Source organism: Protopterus annectens, chromosome 5.part1 (assembly GCF_019279795.1).
Source record: "Protopterus annectens isolate FY-2018-M chromosome 5.part1, PAN1.0, whole genome shotgun sequence".
In the NCBI taxonomy this organism is placed as follows: Eukaryota; Metazoa; Chordata; order Ceratodontiformes; family Protopteridae; genus Protopterus; species Protopterus annectens.
In genome coordinates this window covers 491,995,001-492,017,500 of record NC_056736.1, presented here as the reverse complement: position 1 = coordinate 492,017,500, position 22,500 = coordinate 491,995,001, and the positions used below count along the sequence as shown (strand labels likewise).

Genomic DNA, 22,500 nt, shown 5'->3' with positions numbered 1-22,500 from the left:
AGGCAAAACCATACCTCGAATAATTTCTGAACGGTATTCATTTACTAAAGAAAGGTACATCTGCAGTGTTTCACTGTGAATTGTCATATCCTCCTGTTTTATATACATATCTATCTATATATCAATCTATATCTAGAATAAGAAATACATGCAGAAACCCTGGAACTGGCGTGTAGATAATCAAATAGAACCAAAAATGACCAGGTAGCTAAGACTCAGGAACTCTTTATTATTAAAACCATGGTTAAGCGCTTTCATCTATAAAAGACATCTTCAGAACCATAAATGAATTAAAGAAACAGAGACTCACTAATGTGACTCATTAAAGAGTTTCAAACAATGACACACCCCCACAAAAACAATCACAAGTAAGCATAGTGAAAAAAGTCCACCAAAATATATAAAGGAACATAGCCAAAACACTGTATATCACATAGCATGTTGAGCATACTAAACAAATGCAGACACAGCAAGCAAGATTTAAAGATATAAAAAATATAAATTATAGTCTAGCAGCATGCAATTTCAATTTACTTAAGATGGAAATAGCTTAATTAAGACTTGGATAATTCGCAGCATCCAAATGTAGCTGCCAGAACATTTCTCAATATAAAATCCGATTCTGCCAGACTCCTGAATTTACAGCAGCATCAATCTCTTCAAGCACCATGAATTTAAATTTACTAAACCTAACACATACAGAAGCATGTCTAGCAAGTCACTCTTGTTGCCCATTCCATTGATGCTATTAATGCCATACTGGCATTGGTAAATTATTTTATTAAGTGCATCCTTTGTCTTGACAATGTAAAAGACAGGACAGGAGCAGCACCTCACCAGGTGCACAACTCTCTCAGTATAACACTGAATTTTCACTTGTGCATTCATTCTCAATATTTTTTCAAGTAGCACACCCTATAAATCAGTGTTGATAAAGGGACATCGGTGGCAATGGTCACATTTATTTGTCATAAAGAAATTATTCTGAGATGTTTTCACTGGTTTCTCAAAGATGCTCTTAATGCTGATTGTATTCTTGAAGGTAAAACTTCAAATCATCATTGCACTAAAGAATAAACCAGTTTTTGCATAGACTCTTCTGTATGTCATTCACATCTAATGAATAATACAAAACCATATTGGAATAATGACAGAAATTGTGGTTTAAATCAGAACTCATAGCTTTCTCACAAGTGTTGAACTTGGAATTGTCTAAATCCTTCCTGATAATAGGGGCTTATATGTCACCTCTTTCCTGTAGAACTAGATTGTAAAAATCTTCCAGCAATGAAGATGGATAACCATGGTCAAGAAACATAGATTTTAATTTGTCAAGGCATTGGATACATATATTGTCATCACAGATTAAGCAAGATAAACCTGTAAATTGACCCCCTTCATTTGATGCAAGGGGTGGCAACTAGTGAAATGCAGGAAAGTATTGCAGAAAGTAGGCTTTCTGTACATTGAGGTTATAAATACTCCATTAATATCCTTGGTAATCTGAATATCAAGAAAGTTGGTGCAATCCGCGTTCACACTATGTGGGAACTTTAAAAATAAAGTTGACTCCAATTGTGCAATAAATTCAGAAAACTGTACTTCATCACATGACCATATAATGGGTGTGTCATTCAGATAATGTAAATAACCAACACACTGTACAAAATGTTCCAACTTGAAAACTGCCTCAGTTCCCCATCTTAGCAAAACTGCACTGGAAAAAATAGGGGCACATGCGGGCCCCATTGCTACCCCCCATTGCTGCTTGTAATATTCACCATCAAAGGCAAGGAAGTTGTTACTTAACACCAATTCCATAAAATCCCAAACCAAGGACAAGTGAGCATCTGATAAGGAACCAAATCTGGATATTATTTCTTCAAACCACTCAAGCTTTTCTTCATGAAGGATAGCCGTATAAAGTATTTGGATGTCACAAGTTGCCAAAAGATACTCCTTGTTACACTCAATGCTCCTTAGTTTATCCAGTAGGTCCCAGGAGTCCCAAATGATATGGTGAAACTTAATGAAAAATGATTTAAGCTTCTGATCAATAAACTTGGCAGTTGGCTCAGTGATAGAGTCCCCTGCATCAACAGTAGGTCGCAAATGTGGATCAAAAAGGTTAGAAGGAATTTTTGGTATCCTGAAGATTTTGGGGATGATAGGATGGTGCACTTTAAGAAAAGAAGATTACTTTGCCATCCTTTAGTGCATTATAGAAACTGTGCTTTTTCTTGTTATCCCACAAGCCTCTTATCTCTCGTTCACATGACTTCTGAAACACATTTAACACTGGATGAAGCAGGGGATTGGCCAAACTTTTCTTTTTACTGGCAGAGGTATCAGGAGTTGATGCATCCCCAAACAAAATGTGGATATTTAATAAAAGTTTCAAAACCACTAGTCTATTTTCTACCACGCCCCGAGGGTATAAAACTGAAACCCTTCAAGAATAAATTATGGTACTCTGGCCCAATGTACAAATCAGTGAAATTATAAATATTAAAGTTTAATAAGATATAACAGACACAGAACCTGATGTATGAGAAGAAGAACCAGTGTTCATAAAACTGTCAAAATTTACCATCCCTTGAATAGATTCGCACATGTTTTTCCCATTTTTTTGCCTTTCGTCTGATAACCAGGATTGTCGGTGCTGTTGGAGCTCAACTGTACTTGTTTGAAAACCGCTCTGATCTCCTAGGAAAATTTTGCTCTAAAGGGGACTCTGTTTCATAAGAAAGTTCCTGCTGTTCATAAAATCCATATCTATTAGGTGCAGAATAGTTGTTGACATGGGACTATTAGGCTCCTTAGGATACACTGATGTATTGCGATAATCATTATCATCCTGTATTAACTTTTTGTCTTTTCTACATTTAATGTGTGTCGACTTGGCATCAATTTGCTGGAAAATGATAGTATTATTTATTTATTTATTTGACATTTGTTAACCGGGATGGTCCAACTGGGCAAAACCCTTTTTCAGTGGAGGCCCGGAGAGAAAATCTCCACAAAAAAAAAAAATAACAGTAAGTATACAATGAGATATAGTAAAATGCAAATATTTGTAAATTTAAGAATACAATATCAGCAGTAATAATAATATATCATCAGCAGTAATAACAGTATAATGTTACTATAAGTAAGGAGTAAGAAGATAGATAGAGAAGATAATAGAGAAGGAAAAGAAAGGCAGTAGGAAGGAAGCAGAGTTAGAGTAGGGGAGCAGTTCAAGTTGGATGATTACAGACACAAGACCAGGTACTATTACGATGCAGTTTCAGTGTTTTCTTAAATTCATGAACATTGGAGATATTTCTCAAGGGTAGAAGAAGCTTGTTCCAGTGAGAGGCCAGAGAAGAGCTGAAGAGATACTGTCCAATTGATTTATTAGGTTTATAAACTTGAAGTAGATGTTGATCAGAACTTCTGAGAGATTGAGGGGGTGTAAAAAGAGAGAAGTGCTGAGAGACTAGGGCAGTTGTGGGGTTTATTTAGAATGGAATGAATAAATTGAAGTTGAGAAAATAAGAGTTGGTTAGGAAAGTCTAACCAGTTAAGTGATTTCAGAGCTAGTTAATGATGAGATTTGAAATATAGATTGGCAGCGAATCTGGATACTTTATTATAGGTAGATTCTAATTTGGAAATAAGAGAAGACTGTAGATTAGTTAGGATTTGTGAGCATTAAAATAGGTTAGGTTGAAGGAAGGCATTGGTGAGTGAGATTCTAGCGTCAAGGTTGAGAAACCTTTTATTTCTATACAATAAGCCAAGCTTTTGGTGAGTTTTCTGAATACAGTGATGCACATCTAAGTCAAACATGAGCTGATCATCTATGGTCACATCAAGGAGCTTAGTATGAGTTTTAGGGGAAAGGAAAGTATTATTCAGTGAGGAGATGGTAAGTGACTTCAGATGGTAGAGGGATGTTGGGAGGAAGAGAAGGAGTTTTGTTTTTGTGGGGTTAAGAATGAGTTGATTGTTAAATAGCCAGGATTCAGTAAGGTTAAAGGATTTGTGTGTGATAGATAGTAGATCAGTAGGGTTCTCTGAAACAGAGATAATAGTGTAGTCGTCAGCAAACTGAATGAGGGAGGACAAGGGACAAGAGTGGTGTAATACTTGGTAAAGATGTTAAAAAGAAGGGGGACCTAGAACTGATCCTTGTGGAATGCCTATATTAATAGGGAGAAAGGGAGAGAGATTAGATAGCCATTTCACAGACTGCATTCTGTCAGTAAGATAGCTGTTGAACCAAGAGATAGTAGAAGTGGATAAGTTGAGTTGAGCTAGCTTAGAGAGGAGGATGGAGTGTGATACAGTGTCAAGACTTTAGAAAGGTCTAAAAAGAGGCAGGACACAAGTCTATTGTTTTCTCTAGCTAGACAGATAGAGTTGATAAAAGAGATGAGAGCAGTAGTTGTACTCTGGAAAGGGCAAAAACTATGTTGGGTTGGAGTAATCAGATTTTCTTGGATAAGATAGGTTTAATATTTCTTTCCTGGTTAACATATGTTAAATAAAATAAAAAAAAAATAAAATAAGCAATGTTCAAGAATTTTAGAAAGAGGAGAGAGGATTGCTATAGGTCGGTAATTAGAGAGTTCAACAGAAGTTCCCCCCTTGTGGATAGGTATTATGTGGGACTTTTTCCAAATAGTGGGGACAGTTGATTCTGTAAAGGAGCGATTAATAAGAATAGAGAGAGGATATGATATGGAGTTAGCTGCAATCTTTAGGAAGTGAGGTGGTAGCTTATAAGCAGAAGGTGAACATGGTTTAAGTTTAAGAAGCAGGTTTTTAATATATTTCGTAGGAATTATTTGCAATGAGAAGGGGGAGTTGTATGGTTGAGAGGTGATAGAAGGTGAACGATTAGATGGGTAGGAAGACTGTATAAGCTTACTAATGGTATCAATGAAGTATGAGTTAAAGAGAGATGCTGTTTCAAGTGGAGTGTTATTAGGACATGGGTTGGGAGTTGAAGGATTGCCAGGGTGGAGAATTTGGTTAACAAAGCTCCAGAATTTTTTAGGGTTTTTAGGTGAGGATGGTAGGTGAGTGAGACAGAAGCTCTTCTTATCAATAATAATGTGTTTCTTAGTCAGATTATGAAGCTCCCTATAAATTTGGAAATTAGGAGGAGATTTTGTTTTGGTCCAAAGTTTCCATGCATTGTCTCTTTTATGGATAAGAGACTGTGAGAAGTCAGAGAGCTAGGGAGAACACTGAGATTTAATTCTGACAAATCTGGGAGGGGCAAGAGAATCAAGAATGCTAAGGAAAATAGAATTAAATTGATATACAGCATCATCCAAAGGTAGGAAATAGAGAAAGGGCCAAGCAATAGCTTGGAGAGAGTTGTTAAAGATCTGAGGGTCAAAGTTAGCTTATGGCATACAATCACTTTATGCGGTCAAGACTGATGGGTTGAAAATCTTTGGATACACACAGGGCTGTGGTCACTAAGGAAGTCGGGGAGGATTCTGGATAGTGATAGAGGTGAGGATTAGACACCAGAATCCAATCAATGATGGAGCTAGTGTTAGTAGGCTTATGATGAAAAGTAGAAGTAGAGACAAGGTAAGTGTAACCATGTAAGTTTAGACTAGAAGCAGGAGAGTTAGAGCAGATGGTAAAACAATTAATACTGACTTCTCCAAGTATTATGGTCTCGTTTGTTAAGTTGTCAGACATCCAATGATGAATCTCTTCTAATAAGGGAATATTATTTCCAGGGGGAATACAGATGGAGACAATTGTTAAGGTTTTGTGTTTAAGTTTGTAGTCAGCAATGACAAGTTCAACTGGGTGAAAAGAGGGATGAGGTATGGAAGAAGGGTTAGGGTCAGGAGATCAGAATATAAAACGGCTACACCTCCACCTTTTTTATATGTTGTGTCATGATGTATAATGCTGTAACCAGTAGGAAGGAATTCATTGTCATTGTTATGTGGTTTAGCCAAGTTTCAGACAGAGTAACAATGTTTGGAGAGTATTGGTTTATCCAAGAGTGAAAGTCAGATGTTTTGATGAGGATACCGTGAATATTAATGGAGTAAAGGGTTAGAGTTTTGGAGTGTGGGTTATGTGAGTACAAGGAAGTTTGATGGCAAGAGGAAGTAGAGGATGGACTACTAGTGGGACCTGTGTTGGGATGGATGTCCTCTGAGAGTAGTAGAGTCTGAAGAGTGAGAAAAAGAAGAGTAATAAAGGGAGAGAATTAGTGAATTGTGTTTTTGGTTCTATCAAGATGAGAGGTCATAAGTGAATGTTTGATTTTAGGGAGAGTAAAGTCAGAGTAAGAAAAGAGAGAGGAAGATATGATAGATGAGTAATGAGTTAAAGAAAATTAAGTGTAATGTGAAGAAGTGGGAAAACAAGGTTGCAAATAAAGCTGATTGTGGTAAGAGGTTAGGGTGTATAGGTGTATAAGAATAAAGGATGTAAGGAGAGAGAGAGGAGGTGAAAAGGAAGAGAGAATCATAGTGGAATGAAATGGTAGGGTAAATCCAGATAGACTAGTGAGTGTATGGAGAGGATGAGAATGTAAAGTAGTAAGGAATATAGGGTGGAGTAAGTAGAGGGAGAAGATTGCAGTAATATGAGAAGTTATAGGAGCTTCTGGGATAGGGAAATAGCAGGACTGGGTAATGTGCAAAGGAAGTGAGGGGGTGGAGGGTGGAGCTAGGAAGGTTAACTATAAAGGAAATTGATTTGGGGGTGGGTGAAAATGGGGGTAAGGTAGGGGAGCAAAGTGAGCCCGAGCACAGCAAGGGCGAACGGAGAGGGTAGAATAAAGTAGAATGACAGAGCTTTAAAAAACAATCAACATAGAAAGAACCACTATCAGCAAAAACCTACTCTCATACTGCATTTAACATCTCACAGTGAAATGAGAGTAGCAGGTTCATGTTCAGGTAAGAATGCTAAGAATTTGACAAAAGGGAAGCAGCTTAAAGTTGAGCCTTAATCAAGGCCGTCAGCTAAAAGTACATAAATGCCATACAGACTGAAAAAGAAAAAAAAGTGCAGAAAGAAAAAGTAGTTTAAAGGGAAAGAATTTTACAAAGTAGTTCACGAGGAAGAAGGGAATGCTATAGTAAGCTGCCTGTCAAGTGTGCACCCTCACAGTGTGTTATTGCAAGTAAAACAACAATAATAAAAGAAATAGTTTAGAATCAACTCCCAAAAGAGAGCATTTAAAGGGGCTCCTTTGCCGGGAATGTGACTAATGGAGCAGGGGTAGAGAGCAGCACTTATTGAGAACTGCAGGCAGCCAGGATCCAAGTAATGATTTATTTAAAGGGGCTCCTTTGCCGGGAATGCGACTAATGGAGCAGGGGTAGAGAACAGCACTTATTGAGAACTGCAGGCAGCCAGGATTCAAGTAATGCTGTCCTTGGGAAATGGGACAGTTCAAAGTCTAAACATCAATCACAGAGGGATCTTTTAATGTTGAGGTATACCACGAAGTCATATAGGCAGTCCTATTGGTTTTAACTTCAAACTTCGGTGGATATTTATTCAGACCACTCCAGCAAGCTTTGCTATCACGTGCATGTAGCAACGCTTACCCCGGGTACTTGCTTCCTGCATATTATTCAATGTGAAAATTGTAGTTACTGAGACTGAACAGCAGCCTATGTATGCCGTTTGTTACTCATACGTGTATTAAAATTAGATTTATGTTTTGGAAAAATCAAGGTCTGCTGTAATAGAATCCACCAATTTAGAAATGTTTTCTTTATAATGGAACATCCGTATCTCATTCTCCTTAATGACAAGGCAGGTTAGTTGAAAGCCAGTCTTGTCAAACAGATCCAAAAGTTCCATGTGAAAAGGGGAATTTTCGCCCATACCTTGGAGGCATTTCCATAGTCATAGTCCCTTAAGGACATGCTGCTGCTTAATACTTTCCCCCAGGAAATAATTGTCCAGCTGTAATGACTTGTATTTATACAAAGATTTATCAAATACTTGAATTTGCTATTGTGAGGGTAAGAAATCACCCTCATGTGACCAAATGTATTCCTTTTCAGTGGAAAAGTCAACCTTATCCAGCTATTTAAAAACATTCCCAGTTAGAATAATGTCACATTGGGAAACAGAATGCATATTAACTAAAGCTGAATTATTACCTTGTGCTGACCGTTGTGAAGCCAGAAATCTTGTTAGACCAGGATCTACAGGCAAACTGGCAGCATTACTGTTTCCCCCAATGAACTGAGAAAAAGCTTGTGCTAATTGTTGAATAAGCAGAGTAAGGTTTCTCGTAGAACCAGAAGAATTCACACTAGATGTGTGTCCAAAAACAACTGCTGCTGTGAGTCAAAAGCAGACATAGCAGGGACTGCTCAAACAACAAAAAAAAGCAGAATAAAAATAAGTACCGAGTTAAAAGCACTGTATAATTTCATAAAGTATACATTATGCAGCCTTTTTAATGTAGCATAACACTTGAAACTATGGCTATGATGTGTAATAAGGTACTTAAAAAGTGCAGTGTGTTCATCTTTTTTTCATAATATTGTACAAGTGCCTATAAATCCTAGCTTTTAAAGGCTGCATAGTTTTTCTTATATAAAAGCTTGGACATCATTGGCACTGAGCCATGAAAATCCCACCTTTACTAAAACAATAATATTTTTGCTGTAATTTCAGTTTACCTTTATCTTTAATATAAAAAGAGAAGCCTCCTGAGATGGAATTGCATTGTTTGCAGTGTCCACATTTTTTCATATTTCCAACTTCTAATGTTCGGCCAGTCATTTCACGCAATACGTTAAGGCAGATATCCTTCTTCTACACAAAATTTGGTCATGCGCCTGGCACTTCCATATACTCTTAATTATCTAAAAAATTGGGCCAGTTCTATTCTTATTCACAACAACTCTAATATCACTGAAATCCAAATTATGAATAAGAAGAAATGCTTTATTGTATATTTTGATTATATCTGCATTGGTGCCCTTTTTGCAGATTTGTTTACTCCTCCCCAACAGGAGTTAAAATAACCCACTTTCTCTTTCAATTTTAACCTCATTCAACAATGGGCTGATAAAGTTAATAGAGTTTCCACAATGTTCAAACATACTCATGAGTTTAGTTTAGTTTTAGTAGCTGGCATCCCATGCAACAAAATCATTAGTTAAGGGCTAGTTAGTTAGATTATCCAGAAAGATCTCACAGAAAAACATAAGGAGTCAATCAAGAGTATGATCACAGATTCAACTTAAAAAGATGAAAGTTTATTTTTAAACATCAAAGAGAAACTATACAAATAACAACAAGGCCTTAAATTGCATATTGAACTCTGTTTACTTCGCCCCCTGCAAGAAACATTAGTTGCTATTTTTTATCATATTTTTTTCCGTGTTTTGATGTTTGATATAGTTAGATCATTTTTTACAGTTCAATGTTTAGGTATTATTATATTGTGAAGTACACCCATATATATAAATATATAATAAACGTGGGAGGGTACACATAAAAGCACATACACACACACAAACACACACACACCTACATAGTAAATGTGGGGTTTGTTTATGTAGGCGTGTGTGTATATTATATGTGCATGTGTACATTTATGTACATTTATTTACACAATTTATCTGTAAACACACTAAGCAAAAATTAACAAATCTTGTGATGTACCATAGCACGATGGCACAGTCAAGAAAAATGGGTGTAGGTCTGTTTACTCAAATAACATATACATGAAACCTAGTCAGACATTCCCGGTCAACAAATGTTAAATAAAAATAAATAAATAAATAAAAAATGTTACTAAATGAATGAGGCAACAGAATCAAATTGTGATGCATAAGTCAGTTACTTATAATGTTCTACATGATCATGTTCTGGTAGCTCTTGCCCTTTGTGCATTTTTTTTTTCTTTACAGCATAAAACAGTTCAAACTGCTACAGTTAACATCCCACCTGGCATCATCCTTGTACCACTCAAAGTCTGCAATAGGCATGGATGACACTTCACATCGCAGATGTGCGCTGCGTCCAACAGGTGCCTCTGCACTCTTCATTTCTGTAATTTGTGGGGGATCTGTCAGAAAAAAAAGCAAGAACTTAGCCATGAGAAATGTAAAGAATACACACTTTTATAAATTAGTCTATGTTTTTATTGAGTTTCTTGTAGGTTCCCAGGAATTTGAAGCTCACGTTCAATGGACAACTACAAACATGTTTAACAGCGGTTCATCTGTCAGTGCTAATGTTGCCTTGCTGAATTCTCCTAGGGAATCCAGTGTTGAAGGAACATGATCCATGTAATTCCGTGACTTTTCACCATCAAAGAAAGTTTACACTATCAAAGTGACATTCGGCTTTTATATCATCACCATACCTCTCAACATCTTAGTGCAAGAAATCTGGACAAAGCCCAACAAAATCAGAGGACAAAGGCCCAAAATAGGGACATATTTGACATATTTAAATATTCCTCTTGTAAACTTAGAAAGTTGCTAGAGTAACAGGGTTTGTTTTAACATACATTTTCTGAAGGATTTGAAATCTGAAACTGAAATGTATATCATTATTTAGTGACTTCATTTCACAGATCATCCCTGCAATGTGCCAGAAAACCACATATTTTATGAGGAACAGTCCAAAAATATAAGCCAAAAATCTGGCCATTCTGTGACAATCTGTACAGTTGAGAGGTATGGCCATGACCTATCTGTCCTTTGATGAGTAAAAGGTGTCTGTCAAGGCCTTTGGGCATCACTAGGTATATGCTAAAGATGTCTGTTGTTGCCCATACTTTACCTGCTGGCAATTTCAATCAGCTGTTATCTGAATGTATGACAACACGAATTAACTACAAAGAGAGAAATTTGTTTTCTAATGACTATTAACTGATAAAAAAAAGGCCAGCTTGTTTCTCTGAATGCAACAGGACATTTGGCAAAGGAATTTCATTTCAATGACCTACAGTTTGGATGCTATTGGAAGCTAAAGACTCGAAAGGCTCAATAATGAAAGTCCCAAAAATACAAAAAAATAATTTGTGATCTAACACAAGTAAGAGGTCACTATTACATTACATTTGTTAAGTGTTGCTCTTTCCTCTTTCACACTCCAGTACTAAAAAAAAAAATATATATATATATATATATATATATATATATATATACATACATACACAGAGAGAGACCAGTAGGCATAATGGTTAAGGTCTTCGCCTCCCATGCACAAGGCACAAAGTACAATCCTAACCTTTGACCAATGCCTATTTGGAATTTGAACTTTTTCACTGTGTCTCTGTGGGGTTTCCCCCATGTCGAGAAAACATGCTGAGTGCGTTCATCTCAAACTCACCAACGAATGGAGCTGTGGTAGCAGCAGATTCTACATGGTGCCCCATAGGGGGAAGAGTTGTACAGACCAACTGCTTTGGGCATCAACTGTGGCACACAGTATCCTTAAGATAGGAGAACATGGATCAAAGACTGCATGCCGTGGCAGGGCTAGCCATTCAGTGGTGTAAAATATGGCTCTAGCTGATTCGGTCGTGTTGACTAATGTCATCAGAATGGACATGGGTATTTACTGGTAATAAATGGGTTGAGGACCTGACCTACAGAGACCCTTGCAAATGGTGGGAGGGGTATATGTCCCCCTATTGGCCAGTGTGTGCCTGCCCAGCCCTGGGTCAATAAGTTACTGGCTGGCTGGTATCTAGTTGCCCAGACTAGGTCACCTGGCATAGCTCTGTTGAGTGAAAGCTGGACATAAAACCAACAAACCTGACAAACATGAACTGAGACTTGGCTAAATGTAGGTTCACTGACAGGACACAGCTTGGAAATGGAAGGGCAGTGCACCAAAGCCACTTGGCTGAGGATCCAGAATCTACTAGTCATAATGACAGACTCATGGAAATCAGACTCCAGTGTAATGATAGGGCATTATTCATATGTTCCACAGCAGGGTTGTGATAGTTAGGAAAACAGTGCATTCAGATGGCAGTTGTAGGACCTACTAGATAAAGCAGGACAGCGTGAATTGGTGTTGATAATGGGTGACTTAAAACACCATGGGTGACTTGAATGCACATATCGGGACAGACAGAACAGGATATGAGGACTGCCTGGGTCCACATGGGTAGGGCAACAGGAATAAAGAAGTAGAAGCCATTGTAGACTTCTGTCAGGAAAAGGCACTGAGGTAGAATCCATGATTGTAAAGTCATCTCCAGTGAAACAGTTGGCCCACAGCATAAACCACTAGTAACTACAATCTGCTGCAAGCAGCAATGGTCAAAGAAGGCTCTAAGGTCAACAGAGACCAGGCTGAAGACCTGTAAGCTGACGACCAACAGTTCAAGGAATTACTCAGGGCCCTTGTACCACAAGAAGAGGAGGAAATGGGTGGAGCTGAACAAGAATGGCAGTACCTAAAACAGTATGTGTTTGGACTACAGGAAAGACATGTGCCTGAGCCAGGTATGGAGGTAAGGAACATAAGGAAAGCTGATGGTGGAATGCAGAAGTCCAGGAAGTCCTCAAAGGAAAGAAGGAGTGCAGGAAGACGTGGGAGACAGAAAAGACTGACCAGGCCAGGAAGGACTACTGGTTGGCTAACAAAGAAGTTAAGAAAGAAGTTGCATTAGCAAAGACTAGGGCATTGGAGACACTCTACCAACTTCTGGAAAGTGACTCAGTAAGTGGCACAAAGAAACTATATCAGGTTGCAAGGCAAAGACAGAAAAATAAAGAAGATAGTCAGACATCATTCATAAGGGATGCCAGCAACAACCTGGTCACCAGTCCACAGAACATCAAAGGCAGATGGAAGAAGAATTTTCAGCAGGAGCCCACCCTAGAAGAAGTAAGAACAGCACTAAGGAAAATGTAGTCAGGGAAAGCAGCAGTCTCAGATGAGATCACAGCAGATATGATAAAGATGCTGTTTGAGATACTGAGGGTAGTAATAGCAGTATCGAGAGAAAGGTGTATCCCAGATAACGGAAGAATAAGCATACTTGTGCCAGTGTAAAAGAACAAAGGGGACATCCACAACTGTGGGTAGTACAGAGGCATCAAACTCCTATCACATTGCATGAAGGTTCTGGAGATGGTGATTGATAAACGGATACGCAGAGAAGCAGAATGTAAATGGGAGATGAACAGTTCAGATTCAGATCAGGATGCAGCACAACTGACCTGATGTTTGCAGTGAGACAGATAGTTGAGAAGAAGCTAGAGATGAGGAGAGAGTCCAACTGGGCATTCCTAAACCTGGAGAAAGCATATGACAAGGCCCCAAGAAAGCTGATCTGGGCAGTACTGCTGTGGTTTGAAGTCCCAGATAAATTGCCAGTTAGTGTATTATACAAGGATCCAATGACTCAAGTATGAACAGTGTTTGGTCTCACAGAGGGGTTTCCAGTGGGAGTGGGTGTACACCAGGGTTCATCTCTGAACCCACTGCTGTTCATAATGGTGATGCACTACATTAGCAAACAGGTTGGAAGGGACAGATCAACAAAGTTCCTGTATGTAAAACAATATGGCATTACAGGTAGACTCTAAGCCAGAACTTCAGCAGAGGATGGGAGAATGGAATGCAAAACTGATGGCACATGGGATGAAACTAAGCACAGATAAGATGGTGGTAATGGCAGCAAATTTTGGAAATTAGAAGAAGCTGAGAATAGAGATGGAAGGGAAGATAGTAGAACAGGTAAACAGCTTCAAGTATCTGGGAGGGGTAGTTGAGGATTAGGGAAGTCTGAATGAAGAGGTCAAAGCTAGAATCAGAGGGGCTGCAGCCAACTGGTATAGTATGTCAGGTGTAGTTTATGACAGAAGAATGCCAAAGAAGCTGAAAAGTAAGGTGTAAAGACAGTGGTGCAACCAGTACTACTGTATTGTACAGAAACCTGGGCAGTAAAGGCAGAACAGTTGAAGGAGCTAGAGGTGACTGAAATGAAGTGTCTGATAAGGGTGGTAGAATGCACATTGTGGGACAGACGAAGAAATGAGGACATAAGAGCAGAAGCCAAAGCAGCCTCAATTGCAGAAAAGATTAAAGAAAACAGATTATGGTGGTTTGGACACATGCAGAAAAGCAGAAGACAATCTGGTAAGGAAGATTTGAGACAGACAGGAAGAAGGTAAGAGGAAGAGAGGATGTCCAGCAAAGAGGTGGATGGATTGTGTAAAAGAAGATTTGCGACAGTCAGGCATGAATGTCGAAGAAGGCAAGAGTCTGGCACTGAATCGAGAGATTTGGCAAAAGTTAACATGATATCCCGACCCCATGTAGAATAAAAATGGGAAAAAAATTATATATATATATATATATATATATATATATATATATATATATATGTTAACTTTAGCATTGTTGTACATCAGAGATGAAGGAATGTGATAAGATATAGCAATCCATGAGTAATTATGTATTTTCTTAATCATATTTAAATTCTTTTAATTCTGAGAATTGCAGTTAAGGTAATCTAACATACATTTATTTCTGCTGAAATCTGACTTACATATTCTAAATAAACATTTAAAAAATTAACTGTTACTCTTAAAAAAAGAATCTTCCTAGCCGATGATATTATACTTAAAAAGCAATCAGTTCTGTAAAATCAAGATGAAAACAAAATACATACAGTTCTTTCTTTTCAACTTCCTAAAACTGTGTGCAATGTCAGCTGAGCAAAGTTTTAATACCCATCTTTCTTAGCAGTTGTCATAGGTAACCTCATAAATATCATTTGAGTACTGTATACGCTTAAATTGAAGGAGGGCAACATCATTTCAAGCTAGAGTATCATTAGCAAAGACTTTTCAAATCTTGCAGTCTAGTAAAATAAATCTTTTATGATGTGTCACTCAGCATGTGTTCATTTCTGCATGGAACTACGCTCCCAGACAACTATAATTGAGAAAACAACTTTGATCAGCATTTTTCTGAACTCCTAGCTTGCTACCTATTGTTTACTATAATAAAAAATGTTGGTATGTCACACAGCATTTTCCTTAAAGCAGACAGTGACGTAAAGACTTACAGATGTAAAATAATAAAACTATAATAATAACGCCGAAATTATATAAAATAAATCTTTCTGTGTTTCCAGTTTAGCTGACAGATTTTGATTAACAATCTCCCAGGGAGTCATTAACAGCAGCACTAAAAAGACCCTGTTCAAATGATGCACTCTTTTGACAAATTAGCCACAATGAGGAAAGACCTCATTATTGGCTAATTTGCATGTCTATGAATTGCAGTAAACTACAACAAAGTGCAGGTCAGCACTTCCCATGGTAGTTAACGGCAGATTCTGCCTCATGTAAGCACAGGCATCTCCCTCCCGTCACTCTCCCACACAAACAAGCGGAGATTAAAACACACACACACACACACACACACACACACACACACACACACACACACACACACACACACACACACACACACAGACACACATTATGCATGTCCTGATTTAGTGACTTCAATCCTAAGTAATTTGGCAGAAAACCACAGATTTTATGAGGAACAAACAAAAACTATACAGCTAAAATCTGGACAGTCGATGGGAATGATCACTAGATAGAGAATTATGCCTCATTTTTTTCTCTTGTGAATATTCTGACATTTTGGTAGAAATGATACGTCAGGACCAGAATAAATAGGGGTAAGTATACATCATAATCACCAAAGAACTGCTAATGCATAAGGCCTTTAGGCAATTTTAATTCTGATCAGACAAGTGGTGACACAAATGTCAGTTTAGATATGCATAAATGTATGTATTCGCTTATTTATTTATTTTATTTTATTTATTTTACATTTGTTGACCAGGAGTGTCTAACTGGGCTAAAGCCCTTTTTCAGCAGAGGCCCGGGAATAAAAGCTCCAAGCAATATAAACAAACAATTTTACAATTTCAAGGGAACTTAAGAAACACTTCAGCAATACATAATTCTTAGTAGTCAAAATCAACAGAGAAAATAAAGCAATGTAAACAACAACAGTACATTATTATATGTAAAGGTATACATGTATAGGAAGTTACAAGAAATTTGTAGGAAGTTTGCTAAGTTAGGGTAGAAGATTATGTAATAGATAAACTTTTGCCAGAATCAAAAGATGTGTGCAGTAACAGAAGTTCTAAAGAAAGTGTAGAGGTGAATAGAAGTTAGGGACTGACGGAGAGGTGAAAAGAAAGTTTCTGGGTTTGATGGATGTATACAGAGAGGGTGAGTACAGTGGCAAGTCCATTGCTGTATATAGTACTCTTTTGTAGCCAATTTAAATTGTTTAGGATGGTTGAGAGTTCGGATTTCTAGTGGGAGTTTGTTCTATGCTAAGGAGGGGTAGTAGCTGTATATGTTGCACCCAGTGTTTGACTTGGGTTTATAGATTTGTAACAAATCTTGGGTTGCACTCCGGAGATGTCTTGTAGGAGAGTAGTGGGAGATGGGGGAGCTTAGGGCTGGACAGAAGGCAGGCTGATATAGAATGGGGTGTATGATTTAAAGCTGTAAGAGGAAAAGCAGGTGAGGAAATTCAAGGAAGTTTAAGAATTTTAGGGAGAGACAGTGATTGGATTTATAGGTCTGCTGAGCTGCGAATCTAGCTATTTTGTGATAGGTTAACTCAAGGTTGGTAAGTAGCGAGGAGTTAAGATCTGTGAGTATTTGAGAGCAATATGGTAAGCAGGGCAGAAGGTAAACAAGAGTGAGATAGATCCTAGCTTCTGTGGTGAGAAATTTTTTATTCGTATATAGTAGTCCTAGTTTCAGATGGGTTTTTCTAATACAATTATTTATGTGAAGGTCAAATTTGAGTTGATCGTCGATGGTAATACCAAGGAGTTTTGTGCAGGAGTCAACTTCAATAGGGGTATTCTTTAGGGACATTATAGAGAAGGAAGATTTGATGTGGTAGACTGTTTTGGGGAGAAAGAGTAACAGCTTTATTTTTGAGGATTGAGAATGAGCTATTACAGAGCCATGTCTCGACTAAGTTAAAGATGACTGGGTAGCTGACAAGAGTTCAGAGGGGAAGGTGGCAACGGTGATGACTGTAGAGTCATCCACAAAGTGAGCAGGAAGAATAGCATAAGTTGGTGAACATATTAAAGAGTAATGGACCAAGAATGGATTGTTCTGTTAAGCAGGTTAGCTTCACTGGGCAATGCTCCAAAACCCACTGGAAAGCTTGTAGACTAAAATGAAACACCCGATGCGTTTAAAATCCAAACTTGTATATTTATTTTAAGCACAAAATACAGGCTTTTCATCAGTAACACAACCAACTTCCTCAGAAACGGATACAGCGTCACAAAATCAGAACCTCTACTTATATTGAAACAAAGTAATCACATGTTCATCAAGGTCTGCGAGACTGCGTAAAAAACCCTCCTGGAACATTTTAAACACATTGGGTGTTTCATTTTAGTCTACAAGCTTTCCGGTGGGTTTTGGAGTGTATCCACCTTTTTGTTTTTTACTTTAGTTTAAATTCAGTAAAAGTTTGTTCACTGGGCAATGCCCATTTTCAGAGTGCACCTGAGACATTGAGTCAATGTACTATTGTACATGTATCAAAATAAGAAATAATCAAATCAAATAAAATGAAATCCAGTGCAACTTCTAACACAGGAACATAGAGTTGGTTGTTTGTACAAATCTGAGCGTATGTAATTTTAATATGAAGAGTTAGACAAACTAATAATAATGATTTATAATTAAAAACAGGATAAGAGAGAGATGAAAAGAGTAGGTTACAAAAATAAAGAGGTAGGTAATTGAAAATACAAATGGCTGTGGAATGTGAGAGCAAAGACTGCTTCACAGGAAAAAATGTTTGTAAGATTGAGAGGCAAAGTGCTGTCTACAGAGCTGAGGAGGTACATTACAAATATATGTAAGTTGTAATTGTTAAGGATCAGTTTAAAGAGAAACTGTTGAAAGGATAAATTTAAGTATTATAGAGGAGTAATGGATGAGCTAGTGAGGATAAGAAGGAAGCATTTAAAATGAGCTGTCATTGAGCCATCTTTTTTCAGTGTGAAAAGGGTATATAACTATTAGATGTATCATGTATATGATCTCCAGAATTTCATACAAAAGGAGCAGTTTCCTGACAGAGATTTACCAGAGATCAGAGCTCCTTTAAGAAAATGTGTAGAAAAGTACTGTTGTTAAATCTGGAAACAATGCTTTTGATTCATTAATGATCTAGCTTAAGGATGCCCATCGCAAATTGTAGCCAAAGTCCTGTTTTTACAGAAGAGACATTCGGTGGAGGATCTAACAGTTTGATTTGAAGTATAAAAATCAAGTACGGAGTTGTGAAGCAGTTTGCATGTGAATGCAGGATGTATACATTTGAATTTATTTTCAAGTGTTATCTATTTTATAATGTCCAATAAGTGCTTAAGCGGAGTAAATGCCCCTTTGTAAGCAGCAAAAATAACAATCAATAAAGTCAAGAACAAAGGGAGCAAACCAAGGAGCCAAATCCAAGATATCATGCGTATCACTCGAAATAAAATGCAATGAAAGTTATACGCAAAAAATCACAGGTGGTAGAAATTATTCAAAACGTTTTATTCCATTAAAATCCAAGTAGTTAGTAGGTAAGTGCTTTCGCCAGGGGCTTCATCAGACCGAATAATGATGCAATGAACAAACACATTTAAATAGTATCAGGGGCGGGAAAATGCATGGGAAAATTAAAGTGATAGTACTGAATACAAGTAAATAGAGAAATGATCTTGTATTGTAGATCTAGCTCAATACTATAACTCCAACAATCAGAGAAGATAATAAGAACAACTATGAATAAAAGTAATTAAATGCTAAAATGAATGCAAACTCAAAGGCAGCACTTTGAAGTCTGCCTACAACGCCGTATTATACTGAGGGGTTTGAGAGTGCTGAAAATGCCGACGACAGGCACACAATACCCCAAACTCCTTTTTAAGTGGCAGAAAATTAATATTGAGGTAAGCCTCAGTTACATGAGGCTACTTAATGACTTTTTTCTTCCATTAGAAGAAGCGCTAAAGGCAAGTGCAATTAGACAACAAGCTGATTTGTATGAGATGTTTCCAGTACAATTTGTAGATGAACATTTTTGTAAATTACTTGACAATGTTTCCCAATATGAAAAGCGATTGTTGGACCAGAAAAGGTCCAAGTTACAAAGAGATATTTTAGATTTCTGTAGAGGGAATATTTTCACTTGGCCGAGGACGGGCCAAGATGTTGTACAAGGACATTTACCACAGGGGAGAACAGCCACTTCCGATGCTGTGGTTGCCCACTCTAACACGGATTCTGCTAACAATATTATTTACACAGACTCGTCAATAAGACAAGATGTAGTTAATAATGCTGTGCATAGTGATGTTATGAATGCTAAAGAAACAACTAGTAATGTATCTATCTCAACTGATGAACAGAATCCAAGCACTAATATAGTTAACCTTCACACAGGGACTAATGAGGCTAACACTGCCAGTGTAGATACTACTGCCATAATATCATCAGAAATGGTAGTTAGAAGGAAAACTAATATTGGAAGTGTACTTTCTGTTAGTAAAGAACTACAGAATAATTATGGAATAAATAATGGTTTAGAGGGAGGTTTGAATTTTAGTGCTACGCACCCTTTCCCTATCAGGTTAGAGAGGAGAGAAGGGAGAACACGTTCAGTCAGCAGGGGCAGACAGAAGAGGAAACTTTCCCCACAACGGCTTATGAATCACAACATCAAGAGAATGTGGGAAGGGAGAATGAACACATAGTAGTTAATCTATCATCACGTACACTTACAACAGTTGAAGAGGAAGTACTGACCAGAAGTCTGTCTTTTATCCCAACTACTCATAGTAATTATGAAGAGACCCTTCGTGATTTTAAATTATTTGTCAGGAATCTTTCATTGAAAGTCTTTTTTAACAATAGTAGTACAACGAATACTGGAAACCTCAGGAAACCCAGTACTTTTCTACCTCCATTGCATCCTTTGTTAGCTGCCTTCAGCAGGTTAGTGGAGGATGATTTATTTAGATCAAATATGAATAAGAGAAGAACAAGGAATAGATCTAATTTATCGTTTCAGCAACGTAAGGCACTCAATTGCCTTGTATGTGATCCCACTATAGCAATTCGGCCAGCAGACAAGGGGGGCGGGTTAGTACTTATGGATATGGAATGTTATGTCAATAAAATGAATAACATGTTGTCTGATAATATTTTTTATAGATGTATAGAGAGAAGTGAAATTGATTCTATTATTCTTAATATACGAAGTGTTTTAGGGAACCTACACCAGAATGGTGCAATAGATACAGAGTTGTTTCAGTTTTTGAATGTAGATCACCCACTTATCCCTGTAATCCAGGGACTCCCGAAGATCCATAAAGTAAGAGAAGACCCTCCGCTAAGACCGATAGTAGCAGGGAGAGGGTGGACTACAGAACCACTATCCATTTATATAGAGAAAGAACTTAGACCACTTGTAGATTTAGACAAATTCATTCTACGTGATACTAAAGAATTTTTATTAGATTTGAATGACTTTTTTTAAAAATGATACATCTTTGACTGAATACTATTTTGTAACACTTGACATTCAGTCACTTTTTACAGTCATTCCTAATGTTGAGGGAATTCGTATGCTTGAGAGTTATGTGAGAAGGGAAACACAAATGTATGACGGCCAAATAGATTTATTGGTGTTATTTCTAAAATTAGTTTTGGAGGCAAATATATTCTACTTTGATGGGAAGTTCTGGGCACATCTTGTGCCAATAGCTGTTCTTGTTTCCAATGCAAGAATTTATAAGGTTTATTCCATTCTATAGAAGATTTGTGGATGACCTGTTCCTTTTATGGACAGGTACATCCCCTGAATTAGAGTCTTTCATTTGTAAATTGAACTCATTTACTACCTATTTGAGATTTACTTATGAATTCTCCTTAGTTAAAATCCCTTTTTTAGATATTTATGTTGAGAGATTACCAAATGGCCTTGTCAACACTGGTGTTTTTAGGAAGGCTTACCATAAAAATGTTTTGCTACATAGGTCCAGTATGCACCCAGGGTATGTGTATAGTAATATTGTCAAAGGACAATCTATACGTATTTCTAGGTACAATCCAACTGATCTAGGTTTCCATGAAGGAATTGATGACCTACGTGAGAGGTTCTTAAGGCGTGGTTATTTTAGTAGTGATATTTCAAAAGGCACCGAAGATATATCCACACTCAGGGAAGAGCGTGCAGCTCCATATTTTGGAAATTCACAAGTGAATAATGGTACAGCAGTAGAGCGTAGAGTACAGGTTCCTATAGTAGAAAAGACGAACAGAGGGATAGTATATCCTATATTTTATACCACTGATGCGGGTATGATCAAAGATATTGTTAGGACACATTGGCATGTCCTAACAGTTGATACTTCATTAAAAGACATAGTTGGAGAAACTCCACAATTTACTTATAAAAACAAAAAGAATTTGAAGAGATCCCCTATTTCTAGATATGGTACATTTAGATGTGACAACTGCAATTATTGTAGCCATATAAATATAGAGCACACTTTTGTACATCCAGAGACCAACAGAACCTATGAGTTCAGAGTAAATGGCACTTGCCTTTCTTCCCATGTAGTCTATTTGGCTACCTGTGAGGGATGTCAAGCATTCTATATAGGAAAAACAAACAGAATGCTGAAAGATAGAGTTCGCGAACATTTATATAATATCAGGACATGCAACAAGACTAGTGCTCTAGCTAAACATGTGATTGCAGGGGGTGAGATGCACACTTTTAATTTTCATATAATAGAACAGGTCACTATAGGACCTAGAGGAGGTGACATTAGAACATACACTGAGACACAAGAAGCCATATGGATTATGAGGCTTAGATCAGATACATTCCCTGGCCTTAATTCAATGGTTTCAATTAAACCATTTTTGAGATCTCGTAGGTTATGTAAATAATAATTTACTTTGTATGAAAATTCTTTATATATCTTGTACCTGCTTTTATATCTGCATTAATTTTATTTTTCTATTCAGAATTTTTAAAATATTTATGTAATTAATTATGTCTATACATTCATATGTTTGTATTAGCATTTAATTACTTTTATTCATAGTTGTTCTTATTATCTTCTCTGATTGTTGGAGTTATAGTATTGAGCTAGATCTACAATACAAGATAATTTCTCTATATACTTGTATTCAGCACTATCACTTTAATTTTCCTATGCATTTTCCCGCCCCTGATACTATTTAAATGTGTTTGTTCATTGAATCGTTATTAGGTCTGTTGAAGCCCTTGGCGAAAGCGCTTACCTACTAACTACTTGGATTTTAATGGAATAAAACGTTTTGAATAATTTCTACCACCTGTGATTTTTTGCGTATAACTTTCATTGCATTTTATTTCGAGTGATACGGATGATATCTTGGATTTGGCTCCTTG

General features: G+C 37.2%; 1 protein-coding gene across 1 annotated transcript in view; it reads right to left on the bottom strand.

Moving 5' to 3' along the window:
* LOC122803222 (limbic system associated membrane protein) overlaps window positions 1-22,500 on the bottom strand; it is a 1,483,743-nt gene that overhangs the window by 343,653 nt on the left and 1,117,590 nt on the right. Inside the window, exon 5 of the mRNA XM_044072825.1 lies at window positions 9,958-10,078. Coding sequence (XP_043928760.1) covers window positions 9,958-10,078 — 121 coding nt within the window. The remainder of the gene's footprint in view (window positions 1-9,957; window positions 10,079-22,500) is intronic.